The sequence below is a fragment of the Dermochelys coriacea genome, chromosome 11, assembly GCF_009764565.3.
Source record: "Dermochelys coriacea isolate rDerCor1 chromosome 11, rDerCor1.pri.v4, whole genome shotgun sequence".
NCBI lineage: Eukaryota > Metazoa > Chordata > Testudines > Dermochelyidae > Dermochelys > Dermochelys coriacea.
Window position 1 is genome coordinate 31,221,556 of NC_050078.2, and position 22,091 is coordinate 31,243,646.

Here is a 22,091-nt window from a genome sequence, read left to right on the forward strand (position 1 = left end):
GGAAGATGGAAGCAGAACATTATCAAAGGGGGACTCAACTCCGCAATTCATTCTTCAACCTTCATCCAACAGAGCCCATCTTTTTTGGCCTTTAAAACATGCTGCAAAGCTTGCTCCTTCTTGTAGGCTCTTTTTGAAGACACTGTTTGAGAGAATTGGAAGGGGAGGCTGTTCTTGATTTAAAGGAGATACTTTAACCATTAATCAAAATATTAAATCAAAGTGAGCCTAAGAGTATGCCTTGCTGCACTTCACTGGACTTGTCTATTAGAGCCCCTCAATTCTAGCTTTTACCTACCTACCCCTAGGTCCAAAATAGCACTACTCTATAATTCAGTAATTAATGTACCACTGATCACTTTTTCCCTTAATATTTTAGGGCACATCACAAGTTTAATCTGTTTGCCCAGGCTTTTGTGGAGGGTGGGAGCACAAACAATGTTTTTTTGCTTTGTTTGTTTTATTACTGGATTACAGCTAAATTTTGACGACGAGTAGGTCTTGAGTTGGTGAATGTATTATACTGTATTATTTTGTGTGTGATTTTAAGTAATGACAGACTGTCTAAAGCTTTGGATGAGGGGTGTGTTGTTTTAGAAAACAAAATAAAATAGGGCTAGTAGATATCTAATGTTGAAAATTTATTCTATTCATTTAAGTGTAACTGAATGGACACATTATGTGACAATACTGTATTGAGGGGGTTTTGTTTGTTTTGATAAAGTACTTCTACCCTCAGGGCTGAAGTACATCTCACACAGACACTACTCTCAAGCATACATGCGCAACCATGCCCTCACAATGTTTTAAAAATTACAAAGGACTGGTTGTCAGAGGCACTGGATTCTGTTTCTGCCATGGATACTCTGTGAAGGAAATGTGAATAAAAAGCACTATATATAGGGGGAAAGTGTTTTTATTAAAATATCTTTTCTCATAAATGCGCAGATGCATAAAGGTTAAAATTACACTCTTACGTTGTTTCAAAGATCCCTTTACTCTAAAATGTACAATAAAGGTTAAGTATCAAAAGAAAAGGGCCAAAAACGTCACACCAATTCTTCTATCACACTCAGGATTACAGATCAACCTCCTAATCCTACACAAATTAGGTTTGTAATCCCAGATATGTAGGTTTTTTCGTCCCAGATATTTTGGTTTGATTTCTTATAAAAAGAATATACCCCACACAACCACTCTAGACATAATTTCACCATATTTGCAGCCTATTCACCAAAGGTGTACTTGTAAGTTTGTAATCCACAATCAGTCCTTTACTATCAAACAAGTCACTTATTGGTCAGTTATGCTACCTAGCTTGTAGAAAACATTGCATTTGAGATTCAAATGCTGACAACCCCATAATTTTTGTGAGTATGATCATCCTAATCTATTTACAGTAGCACTCCCTACTTTAAATTGATACTCGGTAATAAGCACACCACATTTATAGAGCATCTACATCAAGCTTCAGATATGCAGAATCCATTGCCTTCAGGTCTTTCAGTGGTTCATGCTAGATGTGTCTTTCTTTTGAAAGAAAACGCAAATCACCTCTTTCGTCACAAGAACTGCTCAGCTTACGATTGTGTCGTGCTCAATAGAAATAATCCTGTTATTTACATAAACACATTTTTAAAACAAAAACAAAGCTTAAATCCCATACATTTCTTTGCAGACCCAAACCAGCCCACCACACCAACCTGGCAAAAGCTACATTTTACTTAATAAAAAAAAAAAAAAGAGCAAGAGAGAGAGAGAAAATCAGGAAAACAGACAAAGCAGCACACCATATACAAAATGTCAAACGTCAAAACATTAATGAATACCAGTATCTCCCACCACACCATAACCAGCTATAAAGGTTATTTAGGGCTAACACCCCTGCCAAGGCAGATTTTGCAGTTATGGATTTTATTTTTCTTATACTTAAAAATGAGCCACAGGTGTGTCAAATATGTTTCGAGGTATTCAGCCAGGCCAGGGATTCCTACAACTGAGAGGGCTCAGGAGGAAGTACACAGAACAGGGATTTTCAAGTTTTGACTACATTGAACATGAATTTCTACTGACATATTTCTAACTGTACATTCTACAGGCAATTATGGTAATTAAGTAAAGGATTAATAAAGCAAGCATTGCTGGTTGCATTCCAAAACTAATAAAGCTCCTGTAAGAGTCTGCATACAGTAATATATCTTTTCAATACTTCATCTTAAAAAGGCAGTTTCAGAAGATGTTGCACAGCTTTCTTGTCCCTAAGTCACCATTTGTGAATTATCTCAGAATAACTGCAGACAAGTATAGTTTTATGGGACTCAGCATAATACATGCAAAGCATACTTTCATACTACCCAGGCCCTCAAATAAATGAAGCTTAAATTAAATGTTAAAAAGGAACAGAATCTATTGTATAAGCAAATACCTGACCTAAATCCACCATCAGGACCAGCTCTAGGCACCAGCAAAGCAAGCATGTGCTTGGGGAGGCACAATTCCATGGGTGGCACTCTTTTTTTTTTTTTTTTTTGCTTGGGCAGTTGTGCTCTCTGAGCTTGGGGCAGCAAAAAACTAGAGCCGGCCCTGTCCACCGTATTTTCTTTGTCAAGTGTGCAAATTCTAATAAACTTTGTAAATTAATATATTTGTGCAACCCCATCATCCTTCCAAAGTAGACACAGATGGGTGTTCCACTGTCCTTTGGAAGGAAGCAAAGACAATCCACTACCTTCACAGGGAAACGCTGTATGGACTTTGCCAGAAATGGAAATGTGGCTTTTAAAGAAAGATTACTACCACTAACAGCCCTGGTTCTGCTTTCACTTACACATCAGGGTACAGAGTTCATGACTCCTCTGAAGTCAGTGAAGTTATAGCCTGGTAAGCAAGGTCAGAATCAGGCCCAAGTAGTTCAAGGGAGGGAGGAATAGCTCAGTGGTTTGAGCATTGGCCTGTTAAACCCAGGATTGTGAGTTCAATCCTTGAGGGGGCCATTTGGGATCGGGGCAAGATTTGGGGCTTGGTCCTGCTTTGAGCAGGGGGTAGGACTAGATGACTCCTACGGTCCCTTCCAACCCTGGTATTCTATGATTCATTCTGTAAGTGGTGGGTGCAAGAGAAAATGAGGCTTGGGGGCCAGCTCATGGCTGGGGCTTTCCTTCCGCTCCCATCCTGTGACTACTTGCTCCCAGAAGAGAGACCGCTATGGAGCTATGGACAGTGACCTGGAAACGGGGGGGGGGGGGTGGTAAAAGGGGTCAAAATGTTGCTGTTGCCCACAGACACAGGTTGGTAAAGCGCTTTGACAGTCACGCCTCCAATTTGCAGCTTGGCGTTTGCGATCTTTGAACTGCACCTGCACGCGGCTGCCGGCCTCGGCCTCGGCCTCCCCCTGGGGCTGGAGAAACCAAACTAAGGAGCACCCGGTCTCTCCCCCCCCCCCCCTTCAAGGGGCCCTTGATTCCCCAACCTCTTTCCCGCCCCCGGCTACTTACACGCCGTCCGCTTCCCTCCCGCCGCCCTGCTGCAGAGGCACCCGCCGGCCGCTGCGGGACTCATTCCCCGGCCTGGCGAACCCACCGGCCCGCCCGCTCTCCGGGCTCCGACCACACCCAAGCGCCCCGGAGCCGCGAGGGCGAACGGAGCCAGCCACAAAATGGCCGCTCTAGGCCGACAGCGGCGTCCCTTCGCCAGACTTAAAGGGCCAGCTCCCAGCACAGCACGTGGGCGGGCACGGGAGCTCCAGGGAGAGTCGGAGCTCCCACCTCTGGGCGCTGGGGGGGGGATGTGAGGGACCTGCAGGGGTCTAGAGCCGCAGCCTGGTGCTGCCTTAGGGCCCGTCGGTGGCCTGGGGCGTCCGGGGCCCGTGTGACGACGGCTGGGTTGCAAACGGCCCGCGCTGTATGTGTCTGATACCTGCTCCTAGACCCGCTGTGGGGAAGGGACCCACCGCCGGGCTCCCGCGGGTGTCTGCTTCTCCCGTCCCTGCAGGACGGCCTAGTTCCTCCACCCCAGCCGCTGCCCTTCCCAGGCAAACTCCAGGCGCCCAGTTCAGTTCAAGGGGCCGCACTAAAGGAAATCAAAGGGCCCCAGCGTTCCCTTCGTTGCAATGATGAGCCTGAAAAGGGGCGGGGGGAAGAGAGGCACCTAAGGGCGCAGGGGGGAAGGGAGGCCCCGAAGGGTGCAGCCAATTCCCAGTGGTCACACCGCGGGGGTGGCAGAGTCAGGCACAGAGCCATGTTCCTGGCTCCTTGTCCCCTGCTCTCACCATGACTCCTGCTCCCCGGTGATACCCCCTTTGCAGTCCCCGGTGCCCAGGTACCCACTGTCAGCTGGTGTCTATCCTGACATCTGTTCACAGCTCCGCTCCCCGGGCTCCATCCTCCCATTGAAGTCCGCAGAAAACTTGAATGGGAAGAGGATCACCAGACCCAGACATCCCTGAGCTACTTCGGATTCCCTCCGCCTCCTCCAAGAGTCCTCCCCAGGCTCGGGGCCAGCGGCTGTCTCTGATCTCACCCACTCCCAGCGGGTCAGTCTTCATATCTCCTTCCTTCCCCAGCTCCACCTGACCTACCCCCTAGGACTCAGTGCCCTCTCCCCTACCCTCCACCCCACAAGACCCCTGGCTTCTCCCTTCCCCCGATCTCTTGTTTTCTCCCTTCTCTTTGCCCCCTCCGAGCTCTTTCTCCCTCTTCTTTCTCAATTCCCCTACATAATCTCTCCTCCCACGCCACCTACCCGTCTGCTCTCTCCTGTCCCTTCTTTCCGCCACTCCCCGCCCCTTTCGCAGCGTCCATTTGTCCCACTCTTCCTTTTTCTCGCCCGGCTCATCTCCCTCCCCGTCCAACTCAAGCTCAAGCTCAGTCCCTCTCTCTTTCTCTCTCCCTCTCCACAGCAGCCCGCAGGGTTACATTTTGCCTGTCCCTCTGTCTCACACCACAGCAGACTCCCCCATAATAAACGCGAGTGCTGGGCGTTTGCCTACTAAAGATGAGAGACTCCTCCATCCGCGCTAGATCCGTGTGCGAGCTCTCTGAGCTGGAAGTGGGACAGGCACTTTCCCTAGCTGCAGGAAGTAAAACAATCCTTTACCAAATATCTGTCACCCCCCCCCCCCAGCAGCAGAGCCCTGCAATAGCAGAGCTCGAATCACAGCACAATTTGGCGGTGCTCGCCTGTATTGTCCACAGCGTTTGTTTCTTTCTCCGATCACAGAAACAATAGTTGATGATAAAGAGGCAGTGGGGGAAATCCAATCGATTGCCATAATTTCTCCACCTTAGCATTTATATTTCTTGTTATTCATGGGGCGGGGTAATCCATTCCTTACACTTGCAAGGGTTTTGTCGTTTGATCAGACAGCTTTCCCCTACTGAAAAATGGGATCGCTTCTTATGCCTAACAAAAACTTTCAGCGGTAGATTTAGCTGGACGTTTGGCAGATGTTTAAGGACTTGCTATCATTTCCGATATGCGTAGGACTTGACCCAAAGCTGAATACCTATTGCATAAACGGGTGCGTGCCTGAGTAAATGCATCCTGACTCATTTTACCGATGTGTGTGTGCTGCACGTGCCAGTTTATGACTGTCACTAAAGAAATATGCTTAAAAGACTATAATGAATTGACACGAAGTCTCATAAGCTCTTTTACTTGCCTTATACGGCTCTCTGAATACCCTGAAAATAGGTGAGCCCGCATAAAATAAAGTAAATGTGCATAGAAATTATTGGTAATTGTCTGTATGTGTATAGTAGTATTAAAATGCGTCGGAGATATCAACTCCAATCTATACTAGCATGTAACATTTAAATTCAAACAACTGCTCTGAAGCAACATGAAATGGCACCCTCCCTTTAATGTGTGCATTACTCCCGTTCACTTTAGTGGAAATTCCTTGTGATACCCAGAGGAGAATAGATTCTTACATGTCTTTAGCGTCCTTTCCTTCTTGCAGGGGTGTTTGAACCGTGAGTGATTGCATGTGTTTTATACTTGCTCCTAGTAGGTGTGTGCCTGTCGCCACATATACGTAAAACCATTTAGTGCATATGCATGCACAACCAGCTGCTGATTTTACAGAGCATGTGGCAATAAGCCCCATCTGTCTAAGAAAAAAACTGAGACCCATATGTGTTGTAAGGACGGCATTTCAAGATGAAACCTGAATTTCCTGGCTTCTTTTATTATGAGACTAACGGTTATCCCCTGTATTTTCAAAATGGTGCGCCGGGTTTTAGTCCTGGGATTCCCATTAAAGTAAGTGACCTCCGGTTTGTTTAAGGGTATTTACAGAGAATAAGCCTTGAGTAGAAGATGAAACCCTTCCCAAGCCAGGCAAACCAGTATCCTTTCCATTCTGTTGCAATAACCAGCCGAATTATTGTGACATATGCCATAGCTGCTGCTGGGGAAGCAACATGACCTATAGGCTTAGCTGAAACGATGCTATTTGCACAGTAACGATGTATTATAAACAATGAATAGAAAAATGCATGTAGTCTCGCGGTTGGTGTGTATACTCACTCTTCTGGCAATAAGAAAAGGAGTACTTGTGGCACCTTAGAGACTAACAAATTTATTAGAGCATAAGCTTTCGTGAGCTACAGCTCACTTCATCGGATGCATCGGATGGAAGTGAGCTGTAGCTGTAGCTCACGAAAGCTTATGCTCTAATAAATTTGTTAGTCTCTAAGGTGCCACAAGTACTCCTTTTCTTTTTGCGAATACAGACTAACACGGCTGCTACTCTGAAACCTGTGATCTTCTGGCAATGTATGCGTACAGGTGTGGCACCTCCTTTCTGATGAGTGCCATCCCAGAGACAGGCTGATTCTCCCTCCGTTCTCAATGCTTGAAAGGCTTCATTTGACTATTAAGATCTGTGATAGTGCCTGAAAAATTATTTCAGAAGGCGATGGCACATCCACAGGGCAATGAATGAGGCGCACATGCTCACAAGTCCGGCCACACTTGCAGGCACGCCGGTGCATCAATGATTTATGGGCAGACCCTACGCTCTTTAAAGTAAATGAGCTGGTTGCCATTGCTTTCGATGGAAGCAAGATTGGGGTCTCTTCGAGCTAAGGCATGCGAGTGGTTGATGACATGTTAAAAGATTGCCACTAAGATGTATTGCCTCATCATCTTAAACTGATTATTTGTTATGTGGGTTTGGGGGGGATGAGGAACCACACTAAGATTTTTGTTTTCTATCTAAATGATTTGCAAAACATGATTGTAGAACTAAGAACAAATCATGCACTCGGAGTAGCTACCAAAGAGTGACGTTTACAATGTGCCAATAACCACCGGTAAGTGCAAAGGTGTTGAACTGATTTCTTTAAAACTCACACACACCGAGAGAATTAAAAAAGTCAATTATATAATAAAAAGAAATACATCCCTGGCACTATTGCAGGTGGTATTATTTGTTAGGTTGTTGGATTGGGAGCACATTAGGCCTCGAGCAACTGTTAGATTCTGTTTGTTGTGTATCCCAGCACCCCTATATTGACTGTGATAATGGAATGGTCTATCAGAGTTCAGGATCAAATAACTGCTCTGAAAAAATGGGAGTGTTTGCTGTGTAAAGAATTGGAAGCATTTCAGATGTTGAATATAACCAGGATCTATAATTTTAGAACAATGCGCACATGCAATACAACAAATAAAATTACATCGACTAAAACCTGCAAAATATTGTCCTTGCACCTTCTGGCTTTTGACTCAGAATATTGTCCCCTGCTGGGGCAATATTTTGCCTCTGTTGACCTCCAAAAGTGATCAGGTATGCAGCCTCCCAGAAGAGGTTAGGCCTTGTTGCAAAGGGCTTTGGCTCAGCAGTCTCCATGCCAGAGAGGCAACAGATGAGCTCTGGATTAAGGGGTATGAGTGGATGAGAGTATGTGAACAACGAAAGGTCACTGTGAAAGAGTCTCTGCATATTTGGGCTAACTGGAGATTTTTCTTTAGTTCAGAGAACTTCCCTGGGAACATGAAATCTGTAACAACACAGAAAACATAGAAAGTTCTTCCCATAATTGTTAATTGTGTGCACAGAGCTATATATTATAGAGCTAAGTAATCCTCTCTTTTTAGAGGTATTTACATAAAGTGTACATATGACAATGGATCTCTCTTCTCTAAAGCTACGTTTATTAGATACACAGGGAGATATAAAATAACTCCCAAGACCCACTTATTGTCCTTCAGTGATGTGCAGGAGGCACCTAAAAGGAAAGGCTGGGCTATTTGTGTCCAGCGACTGAGAAAATAAGTCACACAGGCACAAGTGAATTCTTCCATCACTTGTAAAAAACACGTTCCGTCCTTGTGCCCTAGCTTTCAGACCCCGATGCGAGTCCGTAACTAGATATAAAGGTGGTTCTTGACAGAACAGCATCTTTACATTTAAAGTAACTGTAATAAGCAAAGTCCCGGTAGAGGCGTGCCTGAGAATGAGAAGCGAAAAGACATTCAGAAGAAGCGCACGAAACGGAGGAAATCAGTTTGCAGACGCTAAGAGAGACGATCAGCATCAGGAAATAAAAATAATTTTACTTCCCAAATTGATTTAAACTCTAGGTGTCTCCATAAATTAATACTATTGTCCCTCTGTTGACGTGTATCCTGCATAATCTGTACATTTACCTAGAGAAATATTAATCTGTTAAAAGCTTTGGGCTATATTCTGACGTCATGCACATCTGGGTAACAGCGGAGTAACTCCGTTATAATCACAGATACACTTAAGTACATCCGGAGTAACTTCATCAAGGGAACAGAATTTGGCCCAGCGGGGGGATAGTTTCAGCGCATTTGGGGATAAGAAGTAAAATAACCCCGAACCTAAAAAGTTTCGAGTGTCTTTGGAGAATCTCACTCCGGCTTGGATTTCTAGGACTGCGTGAGGCAATCATAGGGCCCTGCCATTTGATCCTTCACCTTTTCTCTGCTTAAGGGATCGGTCAGGCACTAACTTACAAAGTTTGATCCGCAGCGACGGAAGCTTCCTGCTCAGAGACTTTGAGTTCTCTGGCCTCAAACAGCTGGGTGATATTGGGAAGATTTTACATCCCCAGTATTGCTAAAGCATCAGAGACTTGGAGAGCAGATTGTACCGCGGAGAGCCCGCGACCCTGCTCCCTTTAGTGACAAACAACAGACAAGCTGGACACAGGACCTGTCCCTTCTCCGCTCTGGAGCTTGGGAGTCCTCTGCCCGCCTTAGCCCAAGCGCAGCCTGGGGGATGAAGCGGGGAGCCGGAGAGCCAGTCTCCGAAGGGAAGACAATGAAGATCCCGGGGCGTCGCTGCGGTACAACCCCGGGGACAGGAGTTCAGTGATACCGGGGTTGTACGTTGTATAGCACACCCTCCTACGGTATCAGCTGGATTCACTGTTAGCCTGAACAGGTAAGAAGTGAAATAACTAGTTGATGCGATCTACGCAGACTTGAGCCGCACAATGGGATGGAATAGGTTTAAACTACACACTCGCACTTCCCCTGCTTTGGCTCTCGCCTTCTCATTCCTTTGCCTCCAGTTATCTAACTCCGGAGGCAAATTTCCTTATTTTAATAAGGTTTGTTAGCTGTGACTTGGGCTTTTACCTCCCACGCTCCTAGACTCCGAAAAGAGATTGAGAATCTCTCGCTCCTAAATCCCTTTTTCTGGAAACCCGGAAAACTGGTTTTATCTCTTTCTCCCTAATCTGTCCATCCATTTTCTTTATTATACTTTGCAAATAACATATTCAAAACAGATTGAAAATAATAGATCTGAGCATAGTCTCCGGGATACAGCTCCACATACATTTTCCTTCGCTAGCATAAGAGACTGAAGTTTTCTTAATTCCCCGATATAATATCAAAGCTTTCATTTCACTGTAAATTTTACCACACAAGTATAATATGTTGGTGCTAATCATTCAAATGGCCATATTTTAAATTCATTATATTGTTTCACAATTTCTCAAATCCACGTTTTGTTTCTAAACTAATTTGCAGCCTGCATCGTTCAAAGCTATGAAACAGAGACCTATTTCTCAGTCTCACACTGAAATACAAGAGGCCTGGGGTCACGATAAACAGTTAAATTAGCTTTTCTAGCTTTCATTTTCTTTACACTTTAGAAGTCGCTAAATATGAGACTGTGTCACAACTTATTTATTGTGAGCAAGCCAGAGTCAAAGCAGACAATTCCTGTCTTATTTATTCAGACACCTTCTTCAAAGAGAACTCTAAGTATTCTAAGCCAGGCTCCACTGATCCCTAAAATGAAAATATTTCCATGTAAACAAAATTTAAACACATTTTTAAAAAATAATCTTCAGACTTCAGAAAACAACATCTGTGGGATTGTCACCAGCGTCTGTCCCCTTTACTTTCCCCGTCCCAAACAGACCGCAAGAGCTACAGTACAGGATTTGGGAAATAAAATCCATAAAAGTTGCTTGCTTTTACAAAAATAATGCACACAAAGCTTTAAATGACTTCTATGCCATTAGAAGTAGTGCTTGAACTCAGTACAAGGACAGGAACCTCCTAAGAATAAAATCTGGACCAACCTTTTAGTCTTAAGTGTTCCTCTTGCTCCTCCTTCAGAGTTTGCACATTCAGCTCCACAAATTACTAAATAAGTGACACAGCTCATCCGTTCTCCTTTTCACTTTTTATTACTATATCGTCAATTTTCTTTATCTGCAATGGATTTTGGTATTGGTACTTCTCGCTTAGACAGAAAGGAGACGAAATTCTATTCGTTTACATGGTTTTATTGTTGTAAACATTAAAATGGTCTTTCCCAAAGAAAGAGTTTATCAGGAAAAAAAATTCAGCGTCTCTAACTGTCATACACCATAGAAAAAAAGGCAGTGACTTGTATAATATGCCATACTGGAAATATACAAAGAAAAATACTACAGAATATGGCAATATTAAAAATATTACTCAAACATAAAATAATATATTAACCGACAATTTTAGACATAAAAAACAAAACAAAAAATTCAAAGTGCTCAGTAATTTCCAGGGAGTTATATATATTATAAGCACTCTGGAAACAGTCAAAAGCTGCTGCATGCAAGATTTGTTTAGCTTTAGACAACAAAATAATCAAGATATAAACTTTTTTTAATCAACATCAACAGTACATACAACACTTACAAACAAGGAATGTTGGACGGCGTTTACAAACACTATGTGCCCCTTTGTCCAAGATTTCGGTTTTGTAATACTTGTGCCCACCTATTTTACAACTGAGAAAATGTTTGAAGCTTAGATAACTACCAATCTTTATAAAATCTAACAGACTACATAGTGTCTGAAATACTATTTATAGAATATAGACATTACTGAAATAGCAAGTGCCTATAACATTATCGTCCTAGAATCATCATGCTTTCCCATTTAATTGAGTTACTTAATTCTCTTTATTTGAAAACACATCTATGTTCTTTCTTTTATAATTGTTTTTTTAATATTTATTCATAAATAGGCACAGAATAATTTAAAAAGCCAAACTGCATCTGATAAATGTACAAGCCTTTGCCTTCTTTAATTTCATGCCACCCACGCAACATTTAGTTTTTAGTATATATTACAGCTTTCTTTTACATCAGAAAACTTTAGTCTTTAAGAGGGTGAGACTTGTGGGTCACCTTAGTACTTTGTCATCATATGAGTTTTAGTCCGGCGTTGCCAAATATGATCGTCTTTTTAATCAGAAGTCCTTCTTAATAATATTTTGAGCCGATAATAAAAAGCTTATACCATGGTATTTAAGTTGTCCTTGTTCATCATCTGAATCCTTGATGCCCCAGAGCCAAAATGCCCATTCACGTTCTGCCTTCAAGAGGTTAGCAACAGTTTTGGGGATGGGAATCTGGCACCCAAAGGTGTGCTTTGCGCACAGGTGAATTCCCCTTCAGACAGGTCGAGTTTATTTTCTTTAAAGTTCACTTTAAGTGCATGGGAAAAGTCTTAAAAAGGTAAAGTGTCCAGAAAAAGTTTGTCGATTATTGCTGGAGGTGGCACCAAATCTTCTAGTTTCAGGTAGAAAATGCGTTGCAGCCCCTGTGTGCAAAGGGTGCGAAGTTCAGGGAGCTTCCCCAAGAGTTTGGACAAATAATTGGGGCGATTCAAACCTCCATTATTGAAAGTCACATGGTCTTTGAGACAATTTACAATCTTGTTCTGAAGTTCTTCTACCCTCTTGGGTTCCTTTAGCCCATGCCTCTCTGCAAAAGACAAGGATGCAGAACATCACAGGTTTGACAATGTGGATACCAGAACAGGGTAACTGGGCTGTGTAGTGATGTTAAAACACCAAACACAAGAAGGTAGAGCTGTACTGACCTGTTACCATAGCCAGGGCAGCGATGCATGAGAAGGCAGATATGTCGATGTTCATATTTTGCAAGTTGGAGGAGAATTCAACAATGGAATCAATCCATTCTCCAAAGCCACGGACACACTGCAACCTGTGCAGGACCACCCCATTGCAAAAGATAAGCTTGCCCTCCACTGGGCTGGACCTGCAATTAATACAATGTGGGGGGGGGTAGGGAGGGGGAGAAGAGGCGAGAAAGAGAAAGGGGGGAAAAAGAAAAAAGATAAGCTAAACAACTAATTACGAGAAGAGCAATAAATGGAGGATTTAAGAGGCACCTAATTACCCAGGAGTTAATAAAACGCAGATCAGTGGACCATGAAAGGATCTGATTTCATAATAATCTAGAAGTTGCCTTTTGAATGTTGGCCATTTACCTGTATGCTAGCCGCAGCACAAACAGTTCCAAGAAAGCGGATTCGAAGAGGAGGTCCTGATCCGGTTTAGAGAGGTCAGTGAAACCAGGAATTTTTTCTGCCCATCCTCGGATGATCTCCATGGAGCCGGTCAAGAGATCATAAAACTGCTGGATATGCTGAGTGTCATCTCCACTCATCTGGTAGTCAGGGTTAGCCTGGAACTGGAATTTCATTTTGAAAAGCACTTAATGAGGTTCTCTAAAATATATAACCCGTGAAATTGCTAACCCCATTTCTAGTAGGGGAGCCAGGTTTTCATAACAATTAAACCTCTCTCTGACCAGTAAGGAAATTAGATGTTCCAGGGCAATTAATTCAATTAGGGTGGGTGCTATGAGGTCGCTGCTTTGAATATGTAAATTGCCATTTCTATACAGACTAAACAGAGGGTCACCCTGCATTGAGAAGAGTTCACTCTTATCTGCACAACACAATTAGCAAGTTAGTATTCATGCCAGTCCCGATGTTAGCCTCCTGGAAAGCCTGATAACCCCTTAATAAAAGTTATAGCACTTTATATATTTTAATAAACCCCCCTGTCATTAGATGCTGTATTTCGCGCAGCTGGAATAACACCGAATATTCTTGCTAGGCTACCTTCTCCCTCACTCCCAGGCCAGTTTGCCACAGGATCACTACTCAGTGCATGGACTACAGGCTACCAGCATTCAGGGTGTGTAGAAGCTGAAAAGCATGTGCTCAGAGTATACACGGGTGCCTGACAGTGTCACGATAGTCCCGAAACTCTGTGGAACAAATGGGACCGACATCTGCGGTGTGTGCGTCTTGCTAGTGGTGAGTGAAGGGGGGTCGGTTACTGTTCTCTCTTTCTCTGCATATGGGCACGTGTGTGCGTGTTTGCAGCTATGTCTGTATGTTAATATTGTCTCCAGCTTACCCTGGAATAGTCCAGGCTGCTCATAGCCGGGTTGGAGTCGACATGGGCTCTCACCAGGGCACTGATCAGACTCACCGGGGGAGAGGGGGGTGAGGGCTCCTGGGGGCTCTTCGGTTTGGATGGTAAGCGACCCCTTCGGCCTTTTAAACTGTCTGTGCGAACCACTGCGAAAGAAAAGGCTGTTCAGCGTTCCTTCCCCCCACATATAACACACGAGAGTGAAACACGCAGATGCTGCCCCCCCCCCCCCCGCCGCTATAGGTACCAACCTAGACCTGATGTGTGTAAATCACCAAGGCTGCAAAGAGCTACAGCCGAGAAGGGTAAAAAAAATGCTGCTTTATTTTATTTTTTATTCTAAGGGGATCCTATTTGAATCAAAATCGGTGTGGCTTTCAGGGAATCAGATCATTCTCCCAGCTGAGGCCTGACACAAAGACATGCTGGGGTGGGGGTGGGCGGAGAGGGAACAGAAAGTATGTGTGGGGGAGGGTGTATCTGAGAGGAAAGGGCCGGGGGACGCTGAAGACCTACCTTCTTTGACCATGCCAACTGCAAGGCACTTTTGAAACCGACAATACTGACAGCGATTTCTGCGGCGTTTATCAACTGGACAGTTTTTATTTGCTAAACACACGTATTTTGCGTTTTTCTGGACAGTGCGCTGCACGGAGAGAAGGAAATGACAAATTATTTGTTAATTTCCATTAAATTCTGCAGCCCCCAACTGATCCAGTTAAAGTGTCTGCATGGCTGGGATTCCCCCCTCCCCTCCCTTTTTTTCCAGGGCATTTAACAGAAGAAAATTGATAGCGTTAACATTTGAGCTAACCTTGCAGCTCCTAGCAGTGTTTTATATGCCAAGAGAAGGAGAAGGAGACGCTCAGTAAATACAAATCCGTGGGCATTCATATTATTTACATTCCTTGGAGACCTTCTCCATTTAAAATGATAAGATTATTCAATCAGGATGGTGAAATAAAGAGATCACTTAATTTTACCATAGGGAATTCTGTTCCACTTGGTTAGTTTAGACACGGTTCTCTGTCCTAACCAATTTCAATCTGAAGGGGAAGGCAGCTTCTAGCACATGCAAATGCCTCCTCAACTCCTGCACGCAACTTCTAGCCGAGGACCTGCAGCCATTTGGGGCCGGCCCCAAGGACACCAATGTGTCTTGGCCCATTGCAGCGGAGAGTTTTGCAAAAACTACATCGGGCTTAGAGGAGCACAAGGCGCTGTTATTTGCAAACATTTGCCCTCCTCTCCTGCTTGCTCCTTCTGTGTTTGCCGTTCTCCCCTCCCTCCCAGTGGGATCTGCGCCTGAGCTCCTTGGCCAGGCTGTTGCTTTGCATTGGTGTGGGTGAGCACAGGAGGGGGATCCCTTTGGAGTTTGTGAATTAACCCCTTCCGCCACCCTCCTCACGCTTGCTCAGCACCTCCAGCTCACCTTGAAGAAACCTTTGCAGCCCTCACAAGTACGCACTCCGTAGTGCTGGCAGGCCGCGTTGTCCCCGCACACAGCACAGAGGCCCTCGTTGGATGGAGATCCCCGGGAGGGAGGGGATGGCACCTGGGTGTCCAGCAGCTGGGAAGCATGACCAATCTGTAGCCCTGGGAAGCCCAGGGATGCCTGTTTGCGGATGGGATTGGGCACTGCAAATGTCTGGCCATCGACTACATGGTGGGCCCCGGATGGCTCGGGGTTCATGGGCACGTGGAGGGGCCCGTCAAATCGCATCTGGCAGCTGGACACGGGGGTTCCTGGGGGTGATTGCTTAAATGAGAATAAGGAGAGTCTGGACACCGGCGTTTTCCTCTGCTCGATCATGTGGGTGGTGGCCACGTAATTCTGGTGGAAGTTGTGGAGAGAGCCAGGGTCGTCCCACATGGGGCTGTGCTGCACCTGGAAGCCAGGGGTGGTGGGAGTCGGGGGCGACGAAGGCTTGTAGTAAACGGAGCCTGAATGAGGCATCATCTCCTCCGACTGAGGGGGGAGGTGGTTGTGTTGCTGGTAGCTGTGCATCTGAATGTCTTCCACTTTAATAGAGGACTGCTGTCCGGACAGGGGCATTTGGTACAAGCAAGGTGGCTTCACGTCGTAGCTTGTGCTGTAGTTGTCCATAAAGGTACTGAAGCTGGGGAGAGAAGTGGTGGCAGTGATTTCAGTGTTGGTGAGGTCCATGCTAAACTTGACAAACTCTGGAGTTAAGAAATCGGAGCTGTATTCTCCTGAAGAGTGGTAACTGTAGCTCTGGGAAGCTGGGCTGGCTCCTTGAGGCGATGACCCATACTGAGCCTGAACACAGGGCATGGCTGGAAATGAAACAGTGTAATATATACTCAGCCTGGTCAACTGCATACTTTCTCCCCTGCTTTGTACACCTGCTTTCTACAACACTGCGGGCCACATTAGGAAGCCGCACACACTTCTTATTGCGCAAAGAAAACGTGTTCACAGGGGAAAAAAAGAGATTACACTAAAGTACATAGAGCTCTGATGTCTGTGAATGTTTACAGTGCATAGTGTACCCCCAAAATGTCTTTCAGGCCCCCACAAACAGACCGAATGAGCACCAGTCGCTTTATTTCTGTGTACAATGATATTTTCTGCTAGTTCATTTGTAAAGAAACACGATGAAGTGAGTTGCACAATGTGAAGTTGTTTGGAACACATCTACGCACGTGTCTTACTTATGTTACTTGGCTTTCAGTGTGAAGTTGTTTCTTTTGAATATTAAAGAAATTAAGCTCACAAACCTTCAGCCGAGTTACAGGCGTTTTCGAGGGAATTAAAGGTGGACAGTGTCGGAATTCAATGGAGACAAAGTTTCCAAGATTTTAGAAAATCAGTGAGGACTCCAGACTGCCCAGTACGTTCTCTGAAACAGACACAATAGACTTTATGTTCAGATTTACTAAGGATTGATTTGAAACAAATTTAGTATCACAAAACCGTGAGCTTCTCTAGTACAAGAGCTTGCCTGTTTTAGTAAGAGGCATTGCGCGGCCTTTTAATAAAGAAATCAGACTTAAAATAGTTTAAGAAAAAAGAGCTAGTCACAGCGAATATGAAATGTTGTCCTTGTGACATTTTGGCATATAAACTAGTTCTCCCAAAGAGTTATTATCGGGAAGAAAACTTACTGAAAGCAGGTTGATATTTACATTATTATTTTTAATTATTTTTGTTCTATTATTTCCACGGAAGGGAAAATTGATTGGATTTTTAACACATATCCCCTCCCCAAATAATAGCTGAGTCCAGTTATTGAAGAACAAAAGGGGGAAGGCACAGTTTTGCACCTTCTCTTGAAAGTCCCTACAATCCAATGTGACTTTTAACAACAGCTCTAAAAAGGGGCATAGATGACAACGAACCACGTTAAATAAGGTAACTAGACAATCAAAGAAGCCAAAGGAATTTCAGATTAAAGAAACCTGGTTAACAGTGCTGTAAAATGCTTCCAGTGGATGCGCTTACCCAGGGAAATCTTAATTAACAATAAATGAACGCCGCCTAATATCTGTTCGCTTTGTTTTCTAACTATGCACAACTAAAGTCAAAAAGGGACCAGAGAAATAAACAGAACCCCCAGCTCCTTTAAGCAGGAGTGACTTTAAACCCCCACCAATACTATTTGCTTCATAGTGTGACACCTTACACAAGCAACACATTACCAGTGGTAGAACCACAAACTTAATATTCACCCTGCCGGGTGAATCAACCACGCTAAGGTCCCTAACATCTCCAGACTGCATTGACACCACAGACAGCGACTACGCATCTTCATTCCAACTCCACTTGATCCAAATAGCCACTCCTTTCTCTTCCTCTAATTAATGCCTGGCCTGACGGCTTGCTTTGTTGATGGTCAGTGTACACTAAGTAAATAGCAGGTTGGGGGGAGGGGAAAGGATCACCGCCGAAAAGAATAACTACGCTAGATGAAACTAGCAAGCAGCCTTGCAAGCCACCCCCTGCAAGCTTATAACACGCGCACGGCAGCAATAAATATCAAAGGCAACTAAATGATAGGACACTAAAGAACTCTATGGAGCTGCCTTATACCACCAGCACCGGTTGCTAACCTTGGAGATGGAGAGAGAAAAATGTTCCCAAGCAGAACTTTCCTCCTGCTGTTTAACCGTGTAAGTTCAGGCCTCAGCTACACGCGTTTACCTGAACAGCCCAACTTCGACATTCTAGGTCTGCCAAACAGGTGAAAGTTATAGCAGACAGTCAGGGGCAGATTCTTGCACCAAAGTTGATTTCATGTTAGCATCTTTTACAGAACCAGATCGGAGGCTCACTGAGTGATGAAGTAACCGAATGACATTTTGGAAATATAGCATCGAAGAAGGTGGCATTTGAAAACCACACACAAAATATTTTAACGCCTCCTATTTCCATCTACCCTGCCAGCCCCCTCCCCTGGAGTCCATTGTGAAGACTGAGGGCATCCTGCACAGGGCTGTAAATCAACGACAAGATTAAATAGGGGAATTTTACAGAAATCAATACTCACTTGTTAGCAATGTCTTTTTCATTCATTCAACCGTCTGCACAACAGGTTCCCGGGGGAAGATCGGCGGATAAAGCCACCGATGACGGAGCACTCGCTAGTTATTCTCTGTTGGGAAGTACAGTACTAGTAAAGCACAGTGCGAACAAGCCGGACAGACTGGCCCTTCCCTCCAATGTGCCTTTGTTTATGTGCGCTCCGTATTCCACAGCCAACATGCACCTAAAGTCTCCAAGCGTCAGTGCACGTCAGTGCTGCCCGCCCAATCAGCCATTCGAGGGGCTGGATCTCTCGCCACAGTTGGCCAGTTCTTGCTTTGGTAAATTTCCGACGTGACATCACCAAGAGTGCAGATTTTAAGGTGGGAACAAGCTCCCTCGGTTCACCTTGTTACAGCTTTTCCAAAATAGGTGCAATCCCCCCCCGCACGTACACCCCCCTAGATGTGCTAGACTGTAAACAAAGAACTAGATTCCCCCCTTCACCCCCCCCCACGCCGTGTCATACACCTTAGAGGATCTCTCTGCGGCTCTCTGCACGCAGGCACACTGTATAATAACGTGCGTTGCTCTGTCTACGCGGGGTCTGCTAAGTTGTGTGTCTATACCACAGTACGGTACGGGGATTTTTCTTGCATACGTACATACATACGGACATCGCTACTTTCATGCATTTGCTAGATACAGATTTTTCCCCTTCTTTGTGACCCCTGGAGGCATTTTCTACAGGCTAGAAATGAGGACCTCTCTTCCCCCCAAAAACAAAAGCAGCGCCTGTTAGCACCAGATTCACTTTCTCCAGGCTTGTTTGAGAGAATGTTTTATTACGCGCCGCAGAGCCATCGTCACTGTATAAAATCTGAGTCCGCCGGTGCCTTGAAATCATCCTCTCAAAACAATACAGCTTCACGCAACAAGTTGTCCAATTATTAGGAAGATGGGGGGGGGGGTTGGGTTGGTTTATATCTCACAACATATTTTCGGCGCTTGCACCACTTCAAAGTGCTAATTAAAGGCATGGGAAATGCACATTTGTTTTTGGAGGAAAGTTCCTGGCCCGCCGTGGACACCGTCTCTGCCTGTACGCGTGGAATAAAGAACCCGATTGTACGGGGTTACCCGCATTCTACTTTAACTTATGCAATGTAAAAGCATGGCTGCAATACCTCTGTGCTCTACCGAGAGTAAAAGTGCAGAGCAAGGGTGATGGTGGGGGGTGCTCTTCACTCAGACCGGGGTAATACTAGAAGCTGTCACACAGCCCTGTCTCTGTTTTGCACGTTAACCTGCTGAAATAGGCTCGCAGTGGGCACTCCAACTCACAGAAGGAAGGGAAGGCGCGCAGAAAATGCCTGCTAAAAAGAGATATACTTGCCCGTACATAATAGGAACAATTATAGGGTTCCCGCAAGAGCCACACCTGTCCCTACCTCCCCTTTTGCCGGAGGAAAAGCTGGCTCTCGACCTGAGGGTATGACCTGTGCTTTATGTTTTATCCCCTTCCCCTGCAGGGCATGACCCCTTCGGAGACCGTCCGGGTGCCCCTGCCCAGCTCCTGCCCGGCAGTCTTCAATGGGGTTTCAGTAAAGCTTCAGGGAAGCACCTCATCTATCCTGGTTCCCCCGACGACTGCAGCATCTGATTTCCCTGTGCTGGGGTTCAAACCTCTGTTAACCTGACGCCCACGGTGCAAGGAAGCAGCTCCCTTTGGATGGCTCCCCCACCCCACCAGCGGGAAGGGGCTTGCCCTGATACAACTCCTCCGACCCTCTTTGCAGCCAGGACGCGTGTCTGCGCTGGGGGCCCGGGGGCAGCCCACCCCTTTCGCCCCGGGCATCACACGGGAGCTATGTTTGGCAGCGCTATAAATAGCCCCGGGCGTGCCAGGCGCGCCGCGCGAGGGGAACCTGAGGCAGCCACCTTAAGCTCCGCGGCGGCTGCAGGCTGGGGCGAGCGGCGGAGGGGGAGGGGGCTCATTAGCATGAGCGCAGCAGCGTCAGCCGCCGCCCGTGGGCTGAAGCGAACGAAAGGGAAAAAGTGAGAGTGGGGCGGGGCGGCGCGTGACGCAAGGGGCCGCCGCTACTGACGCAAGCAGCCGGCTGCGCCAAAAATAGCAGCTGCTTGGCCGGCTGCCTGCTCCATTGCGGTGGGGGGAGCCGCTTATAGCCCCAGAGTGGGCGGGGCTATTTTAAGTAGCCCCGCTCGGAAGCTCGCGAGCCGCCCAGGCTCGGTGCCCGCGGGCGCACAGCGGGAGTCACGTAGGGGCTGGGTGGCTTGGTACCTTAGCAATCCCCGGGAAGGTTGTGCTACTGTCTGTACGATACTAGCTCCGCTCTTTCACCCACAGAAGTTGGTCGGATACATGAGATTGCCGCACGCACCGGCTTTGCTTCTCTGATACTCTGCCACAGCCATGGCTACAACCAGCCCTGCCAATAACTATAAATGAGGGAGAGGGGTTTTTTTTTTTTTCTTTTTTAAAGCAATGTATCTGCCCTTGTCAACGCTCTTATTAAAAGCTCCCCTGAGCCACTGTACTTCAAAGGCGCTCACAAGTGGATCACGCTCTTCTCCCCCCTCCCTCCCCCGTAGCTTTTTGCGATAGCTCTCTCCGAATTGCAATTTTGCAGGTTTCCCATGATTTTTCTGCAGGTAAGCATGATGATCTGTCTCGGGGTTTTATGCAGCTATGTTGAATCCGTATCAATCTCATTCCTAAAATACAAGAGAAGCGAGTTTCCACGAGGACAATTACTTTCCAGAAAGACGGGGAAGGTATTGTTTTAACCCGTGCAAAACATTACTGAAAGTTCTTTTCACTCACCGCTCTGTACCAAAATTAAACCTATACTTGGCATCTTTGGGTTTTCTTTTATGCCTCTGGTGAAGGGATAACAGTAGTTGTGACAAACTGGGCTGCAGCTACTCCTATGCTAAGTAGGAATCCTGATGTCCAACAGCCAAATGTGTTCACACATGAACAGTGTGTGAAGCGGTTTAAACCACCACCAAAAGTGGTAGAAGTATAGCAGCAGCAGCCCAATCAAAACCACCAGCCACTACAGTTCAGGGATCCCACCAGTAGGGGGCTAGACTTCACAATCAATACAAAACCGCACCTGGACAGCCTGTGCAGTGGTATGGTACTGTGCTGGGCACAGGATGTTAAAAATACAAGGCAGGTAAATTTTACTGGATCAATTACTGCTGGTAAGACAGACAAACATTTGAAAAGCCCTCTGTAAGCTCAAATGCTTGTCCCTCTCTCCAGCAGAAGTTGTTCCACTAAACGATATTACCTTACCCACCTTGTCTCCTTGTACAGAATGGCATATGGTTCTGGAAGAGCAGCATAGAAACCATCACTATAACAACTTGTATATTGCTTCAAGCCTTTAAAATCATTTCTAAATAAATTGGCATGGTGTTCTCTCGATTTTGGGACAGATTCTAGGAATCTAACTCCTCAGAAAGAAGAGTTTTTATGTCCACAAACACCATGTGAAATAGTGGCTTTTTAATCGCCTAACAAAATTCAAATCAAGTTTGGAAAACCAAAAGCATATTTTTTAAAACATTAAGTAAAATCAACTTAACAATTGTAGCGTGTGTGTGTGTAGCGTGTGTGTGATTGTAGCACGTGTGTGTACACACACACACACACACACACACACACACTTATAAACAGTAAAACAATGGGCTAAATGTAAGTGATTTCCCATACTAAAAGTGACTCCAGCTGTTCAAAATTGTTATACAGAGAAACCATGATGTGGCAGTTTGACGGGATGTGCTGTCTTTTTTTAGGCCCAAAGCCTAATGACTAACCTTATAAAGATTTTGTAGACAAATGGG

At 45.4% G+C, this 22,091-nt stretch overlaps 1 protein-coding gene across 6 annotated transcripts; it reads right to left on the minus strand.

The window, feature by feature from the left end:
* Positions 1–10,762: 10,762 nt before the first annotated feature.
* NR4A2 (nuclear receptor subfamily 4 group A member 2) lies at positions 10,763–20,172 on the minus strand. Of its 6 annotated transcripts, none has more exons than XM_038422639.2 (8): positions 18,241–20,172; positions 16,472–16,593; positions 15,162–16,027; positions 14,246–14,375; positions 13,712–13,875; positions 12,772–12,974; positions 12,361–12,539; positions 10,763–12,242 (listed from the first exon to the last, which is right to left on the minus strand). In XM_038422639.2, exons 3-8 carry the CDS (start codon positions 16,023–16,025, stop codon positions 11,986–11,988), a joined length of 1,797 nt encoding a protein of 598 aa, XP_038278567.1. In that variant the 5' UTR covers positions 16,026–16,027; positions 16,472–16,593; positions 18,241–20,172; the 3' UTR covers positions 10,763–11,985. The 6 variants fall into 6 exon arrangements, with proteins under 6 accessions (XP_038278567.1, XP_043361065.1, XP_038278570.1 ...); XM_043505130.1 differs by having other exon boundaries at positions 13,787–13,875; positions 15,162–15,849; positions 18,241–20,160; XM_038422642.2 differs by having other exon boundaries at positions 13,787–13,875; positions 18,241–20,157.
* Between the last annotated feature and the right edge of the window lie 1,919 nt (positions 20,173–22,091).

What these genes read in the sequence shown, in the direction of transcription:
- NR4A2 (XM_038422641.2), bottom strand. Translation starts at nt 16,073, where the DNA reads ATGCAGTTGACCAGGCTGAGTATATATTACACTGTTTCATTTCCAGCC. An exon ending in GCTGCAAAGGTTTCTTCAAG is followed by an intron (nt 14,376 to 15,161) that starts GTGAGCTGGAGG and finishes CTCTCCGTGCAG; the next exon opens with CGCACTGTCCAGAAAAACGC. An exon ending in GCAGCCTGGACTATTCCAGG is followed by an intron (nt 12,975 to 13,711) that starts GTAAGCTGGAGA and finishes ATGAAATTCCAG; the next exon opens with TTCCAGGCTAACCCTGACTA.